Raw genomic sequence first — 18474 nt, 5'->3', positions numbered from 1 at the left:
ACTTGCGACCGTAGCGGTCGCTCGGCTCCAGACTGCAGCACCTAGAATCGCACGGCCAATCCAGCCGGCACAAAAGTTAGGACGAGGTGTGCATCCGCACTGACATTACCATGATTCGTATGTGCTCACAGAGATTACTACATATACGTTTGGTATCTATTCTGTCCGAGATGCCCGACAGAACAGACACCAAACTTATACATTGACCGAAAAAAAATCGCTGCACCAAAAAATAATTAATATACGCTAATGAAATTTCGGGAAAACCTTTGTCTAGGTAATATATTTAAGTGATTAACATTGCAAGATCATAAGCCACGAGATAAGCCATTGTAAATGTGAAATGCTGGTAGATTCGTATCTGGTGTAACAGTCCGAATGTTGAATACAAGCATGGAGATGATCATGTATTACGTTGTAGAGGTGCTAGACGTCAGTTTATGGGATAGAGTTCCATACTTGTTTTACGTATCGTAGAGCCGGCCAGAGTGGCCGAGCGGTTCTAGGCGCTACAGTCTGGAACCGCGCGACCGCTACGGTCGCAGGTTCGAATCCTGCCTCGGGCATGGATGTGCGTGATGTCCTTAGGTTAGTTAGGTTTAAGTAGTTCTAAGTTCTAGGGGACTGATGACCACAGCAGTTAAGTCCCATAGTGCTCAGAGCCATTTGAACCCTTTTTTGAACGTATCGTAGAATAACAAACAGGAAAACATGTATCATTCTCACATCTTCATTTATGTTACTAGTCAGACATATATAGTACTAAGATTAATGCGCTACAAACGGTGTATTCATATGACCCTAAACACAGGGAAGGTTAATGCCGTTTGCGGATGATGCGTGAGTTGTCATCTCATGATGTCCCATATGTGCTCGATTGGAGACAGATCTGCCTATCGATTAGGCGAATGCAACATGTCACTCCCTGTAGGGACTGTTGGGTTACAACAGCGGTATGTGGGCTAGTGTTATCATGTTGTAGAACATTCCCCGGAATGCTGTTCATGAATGGCAGTGAAACATGTCCAATCATAAGGCTGACGCAGATTTTCCATCACGGTGATATGCATTGGGCGCTCCTGCTGTCGTAAGAAATCGCACCCCAGACCATAACTCCAGGTGTCTATCACGCTGACAGGTTGGTTCCAGGCCCTCAACTGGCCCCCTTCTAACCAACACATGGCCGTCACTGGTGTTGTAACGGCGACCGGGTCGCGAGGTTGAAGTAACGGAAAACGCGGTGGGACCCACGTAGCGGCCTGCGAACAAAACAACGGAGAGGACGGACACGACCAACGAAGAACCTTACGACAACGACAAGAGCGAGACAACAGAGTCAAGAAAACGTCACTAGACAACCACGTCCACTCGTAAACAAAACACGAAAGTAAATACTATTAGGCGACGCGATATGACCAGAGACGTACGCAAAGTTAGACTAACTGGCTGAGCGAGAGGCAGGCCCTTAAGTACTCTGTCAGGGACGCCGCTATTGGCCACTGCAACCACGTGTTCCACTGTGGCGCCCTCACGCTAAATGCGGACCAGGAGGCGTGCGTCGCCACAGCTTATGGCGCGATGGTGCAGAGACCTCTAGGGGTCTTCGACGTCCATGATGTCTGGCGGGGATTCAAATTCCGTGGCGCGCGGTATCAGATGACTCCCCCCTGAAACTTGGGCGTAGGGGCGGAAACGCCCCGGACGGTGCCGAGGCGGGCGGCAGTGGGAAGAGGAGCTGGGCTCATCAACCGCCAGTGGGGGGGGGGGGGGGGGGGGGGGGGGGGGAGGAAGGGACGCCCGAGGTATCCATGACAGCCGATTCAGAGTCCACGGCGATAGAGGGAGCCGCCGATCCACCCAGAGGCGGAGAGGGCCGATGGCAGGCCCTCAGGGAGACGGCAACCAGGGGCAGGAGCGGTGACTCGAGAACCATGTCCGTACCTGAAGGAGGTAGGGAAAGAAGCAGCGGCACAAGTCCCGTGGCGTCACGCGCGCGGAGCTGATTATGATGGGAGCGCTCCAACCCTTTCGACGTCTGCACCGACGTCACATGCCACCCATGGGCCGCGGCGGGTGTCCAACCCATCTTGCGCCCATACTCGCGGGCCCACGCGGCTGTGCCAGGGCATGCCGCTGCGAGGGCCGGGAGTGGGGGCGGACTAGAATGAATAAAATATACTCATGTTCAGAAAAAACAGGGCACCCTGAACGACTAGACGTAACACGTTCATATTCACAGGACATGTACATTACTATGTCCTACAGCAATTATTAGCATTTCAGGCACCTCGGTTTAGCATGTGTCCTGTTGCCTAGTACGCACAGGATCCAACATAGGTCGTGATAACTTGTTACATGCGGGATGGCATCGACGCCTTATAGGCGGGAATGGCGTCGTGTGGTATAGCCATCCATGCTGCATTCACCCAGTTCCCAAGTTCATCTGTGGTGGTTAGCATTGGGTCACTTCACTGCAAACGGCGTTTCACCCTATCTCAGACATAGTTCATCTGTGGTGGTTAGCATTGGGTCACTTCACTGCAAACGGCGTTTCACCCTATCTCAGACGTTTTCGATTGGCTACAAGTCTGGTGATCTGGCGGGCCAGGGCAAAAGACTGACATACTGTGACACCAAGAAGGGACGTGTTCGTGCAGCAACATGTGGTCGTGCATTGCCTTTCTAAAAAGTGGTGTCTGAGGTGTGGTGCCGAAAGGGTATGGCTACAGGTCACAGGATGTCATTCATGTACGTCACGCTGGTAGAGTGCCCTGGACACGCACCAACTGTGATTTGTGGTTGTACCCAACAGCACCTCACACAATAAGGCCTTGAGTTGGCGCTGTATGTGTTGTGCAATACTGTGATGCCGCTCCCTCTGTCTGTGGCGAACCAAAATGCGACCATCATTTTCGAACAAACAGAACCTAGATTCGTCTCAAAACTCTGATGCCGTTCCTGACATTGTTTCATACACGATTGCTGTCTAACAGGTTTCTGCACATTCGCAAAGGTAGGCAGAGATGTCGACAACGCCCACGTAATCTGTGCCGTAATTTGCCACGATGGACCGTCCACCCTTGATAGTGTATGATGTGTTACACTGCTCCACCGTTGCGCCAGAGCCGAGGAAGAGGCAGATCTGTCCTGTAGTGCCGTTCGGCTGAGGTGTCGATATTCTAGAGGGTGGTCTGGGTGGTGCGACTTGACCCATCTTATCGGCCTTCGCAGAACCATTCTGAACACCCCAGTTGCACTGCCGAAACACTCCGTCCCATACGAGCAGCAGTTTCCCGGTTGGACGCGTCACATTCTCTCACGCCAATAATGCGCCCTCTTTCAAGCTCACTGACTTGACGGTACGGTTCGTGCATACGCCTGCGAGGCATCCTGCAACTCTGCTCAAGTCACACTGATCCACTACCTTCGGTTTATAACGACAACGAGAGCTGCAGGCACGTTTTGCCGGCAGGTGGTGTTACGCCACGATATCGATGCTGACCTTGAACCAATGGGCCGTCATGGTTCAAAGCTAATCATTTCTGTAGAGCATACTAATGTACATGTCATGTGAATATGAACGTCCTCTAGTTCAAGGTGTTCTGTTTCCTCTGAACATGAGTGTAAAATGGGTGAACAAAGTGAAGATCTGTGAAGTAGTGGGAAGTGTAAAGGAGGAACAAAGAAATCTCGTGAGTCTGGTTAAGAAGTGACAAAAGATTTGACATGAAATTACAATTAGCTGCTTACAGGCGTTGATAAATATCAACGGGAGTAGTTGAATACGTGTGCCCCCACAGGGACTCGAACCCAGGATCTCCTGCTTACATGACAGACACACTATCCGACTGAGCCACCGAGGACACAGAGGACACGGCGACTGCAGGGATCTATATCTGGTGTGCTCCCCGTGAGACCCACAGTTCCAACTTACTGTCCACGCCTGTAAGCAGCTAATGGTCTGGATTTCATTGTAGTTCCATTGTTCGAGAGCTGCAAGATCACCAATGGTATCTGCTCTTTCGGACGTGTCCGAAATAACAGATACCATCTTGACAGGGTATATCCTCCAAGAAAAAGGAATTCTATTTAATGCTGACATGGAAAGGATGAGGCGGAGGCAGCAATGGCGTCAGGAACCTGCCAAAAGGCAAAACACTCTCTCGAGATGAAAGTATCCTAATCGTTTTGAGCTGTCAGCAAAGGGAAATTATGCAGAAATACCTCTCAGGAACACATGAAATCTGTTCTTCAAGAGATATTTTCTCGTCACATAACAAAGTACACATTGTGACTACTATTTCATTCAATTGCAGATCTAGTGCTCGGTTCTAGAGGTCGCAGTCTGTTCATAATTCACGTCCGTCGTTTTGAAACTGCGTTTTTTCATCGGCGTCTCTGTTGGATAGGGAATGGAGGCGACATTGGCTCCTGCACAATTTCTTTTTAGTTGAGTATCCAATGACGGAAACAAAAGAAAGGTTCAGGAGTGAGAATAAAGTTCAGAGCGAAAGGGCATCTGTGATAAGGTTCACAGATCACATTGCCGTCCGCGGTGAAGAACTGCAGTACCAGTAGAACCAAATGAACAGTCGAATGGGCACAGACTATGGATGGAGCGTAAACTGATGAAATGCTAAATTAACGTGGATTATTATTTTATATGTTAGCGATAATGGGATTAGCGATAAACGTCACACTGAAATTCGAGACCACGATGTAGATGAAGTGAAGGACTTCTGCCATCTGAGAAGCAACATACAGTATGGTGGACGAAGCAAAAGGTACATAAAAAGCATATTATGTAGCTTAATAATGCCCAGTGGTGTAAAATTAGCTACTTGCTAAATCCATACATCGCACGTCACAAGAAAAATGACCTAAGGCAAAAAACGGTAATTTAAATTTTTTGTCACTGGGAAAGAGGCGTGAAGTGCCCCAACGTGCACGAGGAACTTCTAGTCACTACTCCGCAGTTTGCTCACTTCCTGCACTTGTGTCAGTTTTCTGCGGGCTGCTTCATGATTCGCCACGGTACCGCACTGCTGCTACGGTCGCAGGTTCGAATCCTGCCTTTGGCATGGATGTGGGTGGTGTCCTTAGGTTAGTTAGGTTTAAGTAGTTCTAAGTTATAGGGGACTGATGACCTCAGATATTAAGTCCCATAGTGCTTAAAGCCATCTATGGTTTCCTGTGACTCTTCCCCTATAGCAGTGGCCTTGCAATCACCTCGGTGTTCCGAAGATGAAAGGTGTAGACCTCCTTGATGCCATCCTCTGATTTTGCTGTCTGTCCCAGCGACACATGCCTGATGTGCACCTCGCAGCTTTTCCAAATACAGCGCTCTATTTGCCCGTTGTACTCTTGGGCCCATTGTATTCTTGGCCGCATTTGCAGGCGATGCTGTATATTCGCCGTACGTTGATTTTTAGTGGATCTCTTTCGTCTTCGGCGGTGGTTGAAAGACGTTTTTAGTGATTAACTATTCAAGTACCTTCGCACAGTTTTATCTGAGAGTGGTCCCAAGTAAGAAAGGAAAACAAGTCTCTTATCTTCTTCCTCCTCCTGCAAGTTTGCTGCATCTTTTCTCTTCTTGAATGCCCACTAACCTGTGTTTACGGAACACTATTTTGAGGTGTTGCAGGTCGACTGAGAGACTTTCTTTATCACAGGTGACGCCCTGCCTTTGTACCAGAGCGGACAGCACAGCGCTGGGTGGTGGCAGCTTATTGCATGCAGGTACAACTCGGTATTGGTCTCCTTCCGATATACAGCATGGCTTAGTGAACCATCTGCCTTCGTCTATATTAGCATGCCCAGAAAAGGGAGACAATTATCTGTTCTATTTCATGCAACGAGTCATGAAGGAATCCATTGAAATACAGATTCACGAGAAACTATCAACAGAAACCGAGGATACCAACTAACAAGGGGAGGCCGCCAATTGCGAAATTCAGATTCGATTCATACTGCGCATAATAAAAGCTCATGGCCAGAGGTGTAATGTGGCAAAACACCAAGATGCACTTCTCAGCCATTGTCGAGAAAATCGACAGTTAAATGAAACCGTTGCGGTGAAATACTCTCTACGAATAATAACTTTCTACAGCGTCGTGGTGCAGCGGTAAGCGCTCGGGTTCGTAATCCTAAAATCGCCGGATCGAATCTCGCGCCATGCAATATTTTTATAATTAGTTTTTTGTAATTCAAATATATATATATATATATATATATATATATATATATATATATATATGTATATGTATATACTATTAATGAATTGCTTATGCATGTTGGTGAAGGCGGACGGCTCTCCAATTGTACCGCCTCCATTTTTCCGTTTGTTTAACAGGGTGTACCAAAGCTCTCCCGTCCGCACTGATTTTCGACGATATTATAAGTTGCGCTAGGGACCACATCTACTTTCTTTCGAAGTTAGCAGGGAACTACGCTGGTTATGCGGCGGCTCGTTTCGGCCCATTCAACGTCTGTTCTTCAAGTGTAACGAGCGAGTAACGAAATTTATATTTCATACCTGCCACAGCAAATTTGTGTTCGTGGGGTGTCTATTCACATTAAGAAGACAATTAATAACATTTGTGAAATACAACTTTGTTTACGGAAAACATAATGACGTTCGAAGTCGCCAGATTTTCCACGACAAACGACTTTCAACAACTTATTATATGCAGAATTGTTGTAACTGATTGACGGGAATTATATATATATATATATTTGAATTACAAAAAACAAATACTAAAAAAAAGGTTACATGGCGCGAGATTCGATCCGGCGACCTTAGGATTACGAACCCGAGCGCTTACCGCTGCACCACGACGCTGTAGAACGTTATTAATCGTAGAGAGTATTTCACGGCAACGGTTTCTTTTAACTGTCGATTTTCTCGACAACGGCTGAGAAGTGCATCTTGGTGCTTTGCCACATTACACCTCTTGCCATGAGCTTTTATTATGCGCAGTATGAATCGAATCTGAAATTCACAATTGGCGGCCTCCCCTTGTAAGTGCGGCAGGGTTTCCGGCGTTAGCGGCAACGCGAGAGCGCAACCAGCACCGTTCAAGTCGTATGACGTGGTTGGAGTGTCTGAACAGAGATAGAGTACGCTCCACCCACCCCATTCCCGCCTCCTCCACCCTCCTCGCCAGCCGCAGGCACGGCCATCTGTACCCCAGGGGGGGGGGGGGGGGGAGGGGGGGGAGAGAGCTCTACTACTATAAATGTGAGCCTCCAGTGCTGAGTCACTAGTGGGACAGCCGCCACCCAACTTCGGTTGGAGGGCTGCTGCAGTGATGCAAGTGGGGCGAGAGGAAGTGAGCTAGACGTCAGCGAGGAAATTAGCGTCAATGGGCGTGGCATATGAAGGCTGACCACGCGCCTTCCATCAGCAATGCAGAGCACCGTCTGAGCAACCAGGGAGGAAGCCACTGGCCATTCATCATCCACAGACAGGAACAACAGAGAGGCGTGCTCTCCTCATTATGTTTTGCACTGAAGTTGATGTTTGATTTGTGCGGCGCTCAACTGTGTGGTCATCAGCGACGGTAGAAAGTCCCAATTCTTACACAGTCGTTTTTTTCACAGTCCAATCTAGCTATTTTCGAGAATGATGATGGGGATGAAATGATGAGCACAACGCAAACACCCAGTACTCAGGCAGAGAAAATCCCCAACCAGGCTGGGAATCGAACCCGCGACCCTGTCATCCAGAGGCAACAACGCTAGCCACTAGATCACGAGCTACGCACATGGTTCAAAATGGTTCAAATGGCTCTGAGCACTATGCGACTTAACTTCTGTGGTCATCAGTCGCCTAGAACTTAGAACTGATTAAACCTAACTAACCTAAGGACATCACACACATCCATGCCCGAGGCAGGATTCGAACCTGCGACCGGAGCGGCCGCTCGGCTCCAGACTGTAGCGCCTATAACCACACGGCCACTCTGGCCGGCTACGCACATGTTATGCACTGTTATCAATAAAATGTTCTGCCTAAATATGATCAGTGTTTTGCCTAGGTCTAAATGCCTGTCATCCCCCACCGTGACCAGCACGCTACAGAATGGTGACAGGGGACATTGTTGCAATCAGCAGCGGAGGGTGAGCCACCCGCGCAGTGTGACGTCCGAGCCACAGCCCGCAGTATCTTGTTTAGGGTGAATGACACCATTTTGTTCTGATGTGGTGATAGTCAAGTCGAAATTTAGGGGGCATTATTATATGAGGGTTATCTTCGTGAAACCACAAGAACTAGTCGATTTGTCGCAATTTCATGGTAATGCTAAAGGTGGATGGTTGGTGCCTGTACGTTGTGCTCAGTCTAATTTACTTGAGCATTCAGACCCATGTTCTGAATTGGTAGCGGTGAATTGGTTTACTCGCAATCGTTTTGGGCACACAGCCAGCAAACGTAGAGTGTCCTGGTGGCTCATGATTAGGAAAAGGAAGTAGGGGAATGATACAAATAGCTGCAGAGTGTTCTATCTACATTAAGTTTTTCGTTTCTCTTTTTTATCCGAGTCGTAAATATCTCTCAAGTCATATGCTGACGTGGATGCTTGGTTGCATAAACAACCATTACAGACTGAGAAGTTCCGTTTAATGGGAGAAGCAAAGTTGTTTGTGAGGTCATCAACCGACATGTTGCCACCTTTTAATTGAGAAAACCCCTCGTACACTTCAAACGGTTCAAACGGCTCTAAGCACTATGGGACATCATCTGAGGTCATCAGTCCCCTAGACTTAGTACTACTTAAACCTAACTAACCTAAGGACATCACACACAGCCATGCCTGAAGCAGGATTCGAACCTGCGACCGTAGCGGTCGCGCGGTTCCAGACTGCAGCGCCTAGAACCGATCGGTCACCCCGGTAGACACTGCAGTAAACTCTTGAAATTTGAGAGTTCTTTTGCTCACAGTCGAAAGTTAATAGAGTTTCGATTCAAGTAAACATGTATACACTTGGCTTGAATACGTCAGATAAATGATAGAAAAAATGTTATAATTAACAGTTTGTAACTAGTTGCATCAGCCCTGTGCAATTTACTTGTAACTAAATAAAGTACACTATGTGATCAAAAGTATCCGGACACCCCCAAAAACATACGTTCTTCATATTAGGTGCATTGTGCTGCCACCTACTGCCAGGTGCTCCATATCAGCGATCTCAGAAGTCATTAGACATTGTGAGAGAGCAAAATGGGGCGCAGAACTCACAGACTTCCAACGGGGTCAGGTGACTGGGTGTCACTTGGGTCATACATCAGGACGCGAGATTTCCACACTCCTAAATATCTACAGGTGCACCATTTCCGATTTGATAGTGAAGTGGAAACGTGAAGGGACACGTATAGCACAAAAGTGTACAGGCTGACCTCGTCTGCTGACTGACAGAGATCGCCGACAATTGAAGAGGGTCGTAATGTGTAATAGACAGACATCCATCTAGACCATCACACAGGAATTCCAAACTGCATCAGCATCAGCCGGCCGAAGTGGCCGTGCGGTTAAAGGCGCTGCAGTCTGGAACCGCAAGACCGCTACGGTCGCAGGTTCGAATCCTGCCTCGGGCATGGATGTTTGTGATGTCTTTAGGTTAGTTAGGTTTAACTAGTTCTAAGTTCTAGGGGACTAATGACCTCAGCAGTTGAGTCCCATAGTGCTCAGAGCCATTTTGCATCAGCATCCACTGCTAGTACTATGACAGTTACGCGGGGGTGAGAAAACTTGGATTTCACGGTCGAGCGACTGCTCAAAGCCACACATCACGCCGGTAAATGCAAACGACGCCTGGCTTGGTGTAAGGCGTGTAAACATTGAACAGTGGAAAAACGTTGTGTGGGGTGACGAATCAAGGTACACAATGTGGCGATCCGATGGCAGGGTGTGGGTATGGCGAATGCCCGGTGAACGTCATCTGCCAGGGTGTGTAGTGCCAACAGTAAAATTCGGAGGCGGTGGTGTTATGGTGTGGTCGTGTTTTTCATGGATGGGGCTTTCACACCTTGTTGTTTTGCGTGGCACTATCACAGCACAGGCCTACATTGATGTTTTATGCACCTTCTTACTTCACACTGTTGAAGAGCAATTCGGGGACGGCGACTGCATCTTTCAACACTATTGAGTACCTGTTCATAATGCACGGCCTGCGGCGGAGTGGTTACAGGGCAATAGCATCCCTGTAATGGACTGACCTCCACAGAGTCCTGACCTGAATCCTATACAACACCTTTGGGATGTTTTGGAACGCCGACTTCGTGCCAGGGGTCACCGACCGACATCGATACCTCTCCTCAGTGCTGCACTCAGTGAAGAATGGGCTGCCATTTCCCAAGAAACCTTCCAACACCTGACTGAACGTATACCTGCGAGAGTGGAAGCTGTCATCAAGGCTAAGGATGGGGCAACACCATATTGAATTCCAGCATTAGCGATGGAGGGCGCCACGAACTCGTAAGTCATTTTCAGCCAGGTGTCCGTATACTTTTGATCACATAGTGTATGTTCCTAACACCAAATCAAGGGTAATGTTTCTTACAAATACCTGCTTAAATAACTATCCCTTTCACTTATTATTTTGTAAATAACTGAGACAAACACCTTATCTGAGACGGTCTGTATAAGTAGATGTGGATTAGACAGATGAAGCAATGAAGGCTAATAAGCAAGTAGAATGTCCCCCCTTGTTCTTATTGGTCACAGTATGATCTGGCCGATTTGTTGCTTCTTCTACGAGTGTGATGACCAGCAACATGATAAACTGAAATCCTGCCGTAACACGTTCCCTATAAAACTTATCTCTCTTGTGTTTCCACTTTTACTACTCCCACCTGCGCAAACTGCTTTTTTGGGCCTGAGCTGTAACCCAAATCTTTTAATAGATGTGAACATTTTATTCCATGTTACATTGTCCTTATAGTGTTCTGTTTTCATATAGCTCAGTGAAGCTGTAACGGAGACGTACCTTGGGCGTGCTGACGTTGATGAAGAGGCAGTCCTCGTCGCCATCGTATTTTCCCGTCAGTAGGTTGATCTGTGGCGCCATATTGCCCTCTCTGGTGGCATCTCTGACTCCACTCCAACCGGCAGCCGGCTGAGGTGGCTGAAACATACGGCGTACACGCAAACCATTGTAGAGTTGTAGGCTGCCATTTTGCTTTCGACATAGTGATGACTTTCTTATTGCACTGACAAAAAAAATCTCATCATCAAGAAGCATATGTGGGAGATAAACGGAAGTTGGTAGCTGCGTTTCTACATGCAGAAAATGTCTTTTGAAATTTTGCGCCAGTCGGATGAGAATGGCGCTAATTGCATCACTATGAGAATTCGAGTCTTGTTTGCTTCTAATACACGCTGTAATCGTCGTGATCGATCGAGATTGGACGTTGTGATTTGATGTTAGTCAAGAACTTCTTTAACGCAACGGCAGCGTCATCATCAACAGCTCACTGAGTTTGAGCGAGGTCACGTAACAGGGCTACGAGAAGCTTGATTTTCCTTCCGCGATATTGCAGAAAGACTGGCACGAATGTAGCCTCTATACATGATCGCTGGCAGCCGTGGTCACGGAAAGGTACGGTAGCAAGAAGACCGGGCTCCAGACGATCACGTGGTACTACCGAGGGAGAAGAGCGTCATGTTCGGATTGTGGCTCTGGGGCATCGTAGTGCGTCTGCAGCACCAATTTGCGCAGGAGTTAGCACAACAGTGACACGACCAACTGTCACAAATTGGTTACTTCAAGGACTGCTCCGAGCCAGACTACCTTTAGCGTTCATTCCACTGACCCAAAACTACCGCACTTTGTGACTTCAGTAGTGTCAGGCGAGAGCTTATTGGAGGGTGAAGGTCTGCTGAGTTTTCTGATGAAAGCCATTTGTGCTTCATTGCTGTGTTGGTTAGAAGGAGACCAGGTGAGCACCTGCAAGTAACCTGTCTGCGTGCTAGGCCTACACCTGCAGTTATGGTGTGGGGTGCAATTTCGTATGATAGCAGGAGCACTCTCGTGATTAACCCACGCACCCTGGCTGCAAAACTGTACACCAGTTTGGTGATTAGGCCTGTTTTGCTGCCGTTTATGAACAGAATTCCAGGGGAATGTTTTCCAACAGGATATCGCTCGACCACATACCACTGTTGTAACTCAACATGGTCTACAGAGCGTCGACTTGCGGCCTTGACGTGTTCGATCGCCAGATCTGTCTCCAATCGAACACATATTGGATATCATCTGACGACAACTCTAACTATATCCACAACCAGCATTAACTGTCCGTGTACTGACCGACCAAGTGCAACAAGCGTGGACCTCCATCCCACAATCTGACATCCAGCACCTGTATCACCCAATGCATGCACATTTGCATGTTTGCATTCAACATTTAGACTGGTTGTTAATTTACCAGCATTTCACATATGCAATGGCTTTCTTCGTGCTTACTTTTAGCTGTGATCTTGCAACGTTAATCGCTTAAGTATGTTACCTAGACAAATATATTCCTAAAATTCGATTATTCTGCATTACTTGTTTGTTTCTTTTCCGTCAGTGTATTTTGTCTGACCTTGCCACAGAAAATATTTTATAACATTAGCCTGCATCATCCACAATTTTTTCGGTTGTTCTGATGGCATCTCGTAGCCAGTGTATTTATTGCTAGTGTGCTGAAGAAAATATTAAGCGTAGATCACTATTCACTGCTAAACAGACTGCAGACGACAGTCATACTTCGAAAGCTAAAGTAGACTTTCTGACAGTCTCTCTAGCACAATAGTATTCACCATTCTAAATACATTAATTTTTAATTTAAGTACGAGGGGCGTCCAGTAAGTAATGCAACATATTTTTTTCTGAAAGCAGGTTGGTTTCATTCTTGATTCGAATACACAGTATTATTTCCGACTCTTTTGGCTACAAAACTCTATTTTTCGAAAACTTTGAACATAGCTGCTGAGGTTCAGTGACCGTGTCAGAATTATATTAGAACAAATAAGCCCTCGGTCACAAATATAAGTCAAAACTGACCAGGTTTCGACGCTGCTATGAGCGTCGTCTTCAGAATTAAACTAACTGTTCTAAAACATATTAGGTACATAATACATTAATAAAATTAAAGTTTGTACTGACTGGAAAGAGATGCAGTACTTACAAGTCACATTAAAAAAAAATCTAAGCCGGAAAGGCGACGTCATAAATAGTTGTAAATAAGATGGCGAGCCGCTAAGGGCTGCTCGTACTTGAATGAAGAAGGGTTGTTTGCCACGGGCGGTATGTCAGTCAAGACATTAGCAATCTATCATTTGTAAATGTGAGAGATGGTTTCTGCAGTCTCGAAAGGCAGACAGGTTGTCTGTCTCCGTCGGTATCGGTTAAGAATCTGGTTTTTGGACGTCTAATTGAGAACAGTTTGATAGCAATTACGCTACCATGTAGTTCATTATTTTGTTTATTTTCTATGAAAGTGTGAAGAATGAAAATTATTTGTAATTTATGAAGTGGATTATAATTGTTCAGTTTCTGGTATTTTACTAATAAAAAGCGATTGGCATCCTGTTTAAACAAACCAAATCAAAATTTAATTATTTATACAATATGAGTTCCTCGCTAACAGTTGATTACAGCCTCAAAATCGGAATAGGGCATAGTTCCTTATAAAGTTATTTCGTTCAAATGACCATCTTCTCAAATCTCCGAATACTGATCATTCCTCCTGGGACATCACGTATATTAGACATCTTGTCTAGTGGTACACATGGAACTAATAGTTACCAGTATTACATAACATATCATGTAATGAGAATAGTGCTTATTAATTTGAGGGTTAGCACTTACTGCCACCAACACCATCAATCAGTACAAAAGAAAAAGAACGAATGTGTTTGAACTCTTGGTACGATAAATAGGTGTCTGCACTGGTGCGCAGCGAAAAAATTGTTATAGATTACTCCAGTGGCTAATTGGACCACCTAACAACGACGTCAGATTATTCACAGGTTTTAACAGAGATCACGATGTTATAAGGAACTAACAGATACATCAATGTGATAAGCATTACCTTGTATGCAATATCCACATCACGATACGAAGTCCATAGCTGCCTACTGGAGATATTTGTGATATCACATGTTTGGCACTTTCTTATCTCCGACTTTCGGACATCAAACTTTTCGTTTCGTCTATACCAGATTTTACGTTTCTACCGTTAGCTCCACGCTGTATTCTTTGGTTAGCTTGCGTATTTCCGCCTCTGTGCTTTTGGTGAAATGAGCCTTTTAAATTATTAGTGGCTTTTTCCATTTTAACGTTCCTGCAGATAATTAGAGTATTTTGCACCAGACGTGTTTTGCTTTTATTTGTAAAGCACCTGCAGTGGACATTAACTTGGTCACTATGTTTTCATCTCTTGTTTACATGTTCCGCAAACCACTGCTTTTTCCTTAATTGTTAGCGGAGGTTAAGGTCGAAAGAAAATGTGTTTCTCATTCACATTTGTCAATTTTCTTTCGAGCTTGGTCTCCACTAGCAATTAACAATGAAGCAAAAAGCAGTTGCTTGCAGAATGTATAAAGAAGAGACAAAAACACCGTCAGTAAACTAACCCACGCAATACCACCTGGGGGTGGAAGGGGGGGGGGAGGGGGAGATCTTTATGCCCACCTTCTGAAAACATTGCAGTACTTTATGTTTTGAAATTGTGAAGAAAAATATTGAAAAAGAATTAATCTAGCAGAGTGTATATATGTTTTAAACCTTCCAGTTAAAGTTAACTCAAAAATTTACATGTCAGTACGTGATTACACTTTTCCTAATCAACGTCGTATCCAGTATTTCCGAATTCTGTGACTCACTTACACATCAGAACCTCTTTAAAATTATGTTTCGAGGAAAAGTTAACAATGAACGAAATTTGCGTTCTTAACTTTTTTTCTGCTGGGCTTAAAAGTCTGTAATGCACCTTACTGAAACTGCATTGATATTGCTAAAAGGTATTTTCAGGTTTTGGACACTCCTTACGTATCAGTATCGCTTTAAAGAGTACGCTGTTAATATAATACAAATATGATTCAACAACCAACAATTATGGATTTTTTTTTAGGATAGCCAGAAAGTACACCCGCCCCCCTGCCCCGCTTGATAATGCGCGTTGTGGAAAATGCGTTGCTATTGATAGGGTTACTGACCGTAAATAAGAGCGCCGCATTTGGCGAAAACACTCTTTACTTATTTGCAGTAAGCTTAAAATGGAAAAAAATCTATACTACTTGATTATAACAGCTTCTGTGGAAGATTGCCATGCAGACAAACGTAATCGCCTCTTCGCGATGGCTTTATACTGACCTAAGAGCGTCTACAGAAATGCAGATAGGAATTTTCATCAAACTTAGATTCCTATTATTTCTCACGGAATGTGCTTTTTTCAGGAAATCCGACATCGTCAATAGTTCAAAGTTGAAATCACGAATGACTGTCTCACGTGCATCACTGTGTTGCGTTATGTTGTTGCACTGATTATCATTAATGACCCATAAGAACTGATCTCTAACATAACTGCCTAGAAACGCACTGCCCATAGCAGTTATTGAAATGTCACCTTACCTAACAACGCACACAACTGATATATAAATAGTCTCAGTTGATTGAGCTGGACGAGAGGACCCAGTCCATGTAAACACAGCCCAAACCATCGTGGAGCCACCACCAGCTTACAAATGGCTCTGACAAGGGAACCTCCCCATCGCACCCCCCTCAGATTTAGTTATAAGTTGGCACAGTGAATAGGCCTTGAAAAACTGAACACAAATCAATCGAGAAAACAGGAAGAAGTTGTATGGAACTATGAAAAAATAAGCAAAATATACAAACTGAGTTGTCTATGCGCAAGGTAGGCAACATGGATAATCTGAGTTCACGAGTGCCGTGGTCCCGTGGTTAGCGTGAGCAGCTGTGGAACGAAAGGTCAACGGTTCAAGTCTGCCCTCGAGTTAAAATTTTAATTTCTTATTTTCGCAAAGTTATGATCTGTCCGTTCGTTCATTGAAATCTCTGTTCACTGTAATAAGTTTAGTGTCTGTGTTTTGCGACCGCACCGCAAAACCGTGCGATTAGTAGACGAAAGGACGTGCCTCTCCAATGGGAACCGAAAACATTTGATCGCAAGGTCATAGGTCAACCAATTCCTCCACAGGAAAACACGTCTGATATATTCTATACGACACTGGTGAAGGCATGTGCGTCACATGACAGGAATATGTTGTCGACCCACCTAACTTGTACACTTGGCAAATGGGTAAAACGACTCTTCTACCTTGCCCGATTTAGGTTTTCTTGTGGATGTGATAATCACTCCAAAAAAATTGATGAAAACATAAGAGTCTGTCACATAAACTGAAAATAAAATATTAAACTTTTCACTGGAGGCAGGACTTGAACCAAAGACCTCGCGTTCCGTAGCTGCTCACGCTAACCACGGGACCACTGCGCTCCTGAGATCACGCTATCCTTGATGTTGCGTATCTTTCATATGGACTACTCAAATTGTATATTTTACTTATTTTTTCATAGTTCCACACACCTTCTTCCTGTTTTCTCGATTGATCTGTGGTCAGTTTTTCAATGCCTATCCACTGTGCCAACTTATAACTAAATCTGAGGGGGGTGCGATGGGGAGGTTTCCTTGTGAGCACTATGGGACCCAACTTCTGAGGTCATTAGTCCCCTAGAACTTAGAACTAGTTAAACCTAACTAACCTAAGGACATCACACACATCCATGCCCGAGGCAGGATTCGAACCTGCGCCCGTAGCGGTCTCACGGTTCCAGACTACAGCACCTAGAACCGCACGGCCACTTCTGCCGGCCCACCAGCTAGCAGGGTGTCTTGCTGACAACTTGGATTTTTGGTTTTGTGGGGTCTGTGTCACACTCCATCGGCTCTTACCAACTGAAACGGGACTCATGTGATTAAGCCACGGTTTTACAACCGATATGCTTAAGAACCCAGGAGAGGCACTGCAGACGATGTGCTGCCACAGCCCATTAACGCCACATTTCGAAGCACTGTCCTAACGCATACTTACTTCATACGCCCCACATCGATTTCTGAGGATATTTTACTCAGTGTTGCTTGTCTGTTAGCACTGACAACTCTTCGCAAACGCCGCTGCTCTCGGTCGTTAAGTGAAGGCTGTTGGCCGTTGAGTTGTCTTTGATGAGAAATAATGCCTGAAATGTGGTATTCTCGACACAATTTTGACGCTGTGGACGTCGGAATATTGAATTCCATAACGATTTCCGAAATGGCATGTCCCATACAACATGTTCTAGCTACCGTTCCACATTCAGAGTCTGTTTATTCCTGTCGTGAGACCATAATCACTTCTGAAACCCTTTCAAATGATTAACCTGAGTATAAATTACAGTTCCGCCAATGCACTGCCCTTTTATACCTTGTACATGCGATACTACCGCAATCACCATATGAGTATATCGCTATTCCATGACCTTTATCACATCACAGTAGCGTTTTCTAGGTTTTTGGGCTGAGATCATGATAAATGAAGTACATATCATTGTACCCATTCCTCGCAAGTATTTCGCTGAACCGCGTAACCTTGCTGCAGGACTCACCTTGAAGCGCAGAGGTCCGACCGGTGGCGCCGCGTAGGGGATTCCCTGGAAGCAGCAGTAGGGGAACCCCCACACCGTGCGCCGGCGGCGGCCGAGCAGCTCGCCCTGCGGGATGCGCACCTTCACCGTCGCCTGCTCTGCGCCCGCCATGCTAGCCGCTACGTTTGCCGCCGCCGCTGAAATGTGCGCCGTCTTATACTGTGGCTGGTCGGCTTCAGGTGGTTACGTAACAGACTGGCGCCGTGGAAGAATAAGATTACGACAGCCTCTGCGTCTTCACAGTGACGAGGCAGAAACCGCCTCTGTCTCTTCACAGTGACGAGGCAGAAGCCGCCGCAGTGAGTCGTTCTGTGATGTGTAGTGTCTAAGGCCGGGGCCACACGAGCGGATTGTTTCCGCAACGGTCGACGGCCGGCGGCTAGACGCAGAGTCCTGTAGCCATGCGGCTAGCAGCGGAATGTCCGTGCGGAGAGCCAAATATCTAGTCATCTATTTTGTCTCGAAAAAAATTGTTTCATGTAAACGAAGGAAAGCTACATCCGTCCATGTAGTTAGTTTCTCATTACAACTTATACTTTGCGTGTAAAAAATTAAAAACCACTGTTTTGGAATTCGTCTGTGTTCTGCGCTACGCAATCTCTCTCATTCGATTGTGAGGAAACTATTCGACGAAAAAAAAATATTTTTACACATGTTATAGCCTGATATCACAGCTTGATAATGAACCGGTTTTCTTTTCGCTGCTGCCCATGGTTATCGTAATACTTCATAATTAAGTAAAATACAGCGCATATTTTGAAAACTTTGGAGTAAAAAATGTCGTCA

General features: G+C 45.7%; 1 protein-coding gene across 1 annotated transcript in view; it reads right to left on the bottom strand.

The window, feature by feature from the left end:
• LOC124551314 (esterase FE4-like) overlaps positions 1 to 17824 on the bottom strand; it is a 100963-nt gene extending 83139 nt beyond the window's left edge. Inside the window, exons 1-2 of the mRNA XM_047126324.1 lie at positions 17650 to 17824; positions 10987 to 11124 (exon numbers count right to left, since the gene is read on the bottom strand). Of these exons, the coding sequence (XP_046982280.1) occupies positions 10987 to 11124; positions 17650 to 17799 (288 nt within the window). The 5' untranslated portion in view covers positions 17800 to 17824. The remainder of the gene's footprint in view (positions 1 to 10986; positions 11125 to 17649) is intronic.
• Positions 17825 to 18474: the final 650 nt, after the last annotated feature.

Source organism: Schistocerca americana, chromosome 9 (genome assembly GCF_021461395.2).
Source record: "Schistocerca americana isolate TAMUIC-IGC-003095 chromosome 9, iqSchAmer2.1, whole genome shotgun sequence".
Lineage (NCBI taxonomy): Eukaryota > Metazoa > Arthropoda > Insecta > Orthoptera > Acrididae > Schistocerca > Schistocerca americana.
The sequence above is the reverse complement of the archived record's forward strand: the minus strand, read 5'-3'. Positions and strand labels throughout refer to the sequence as shown.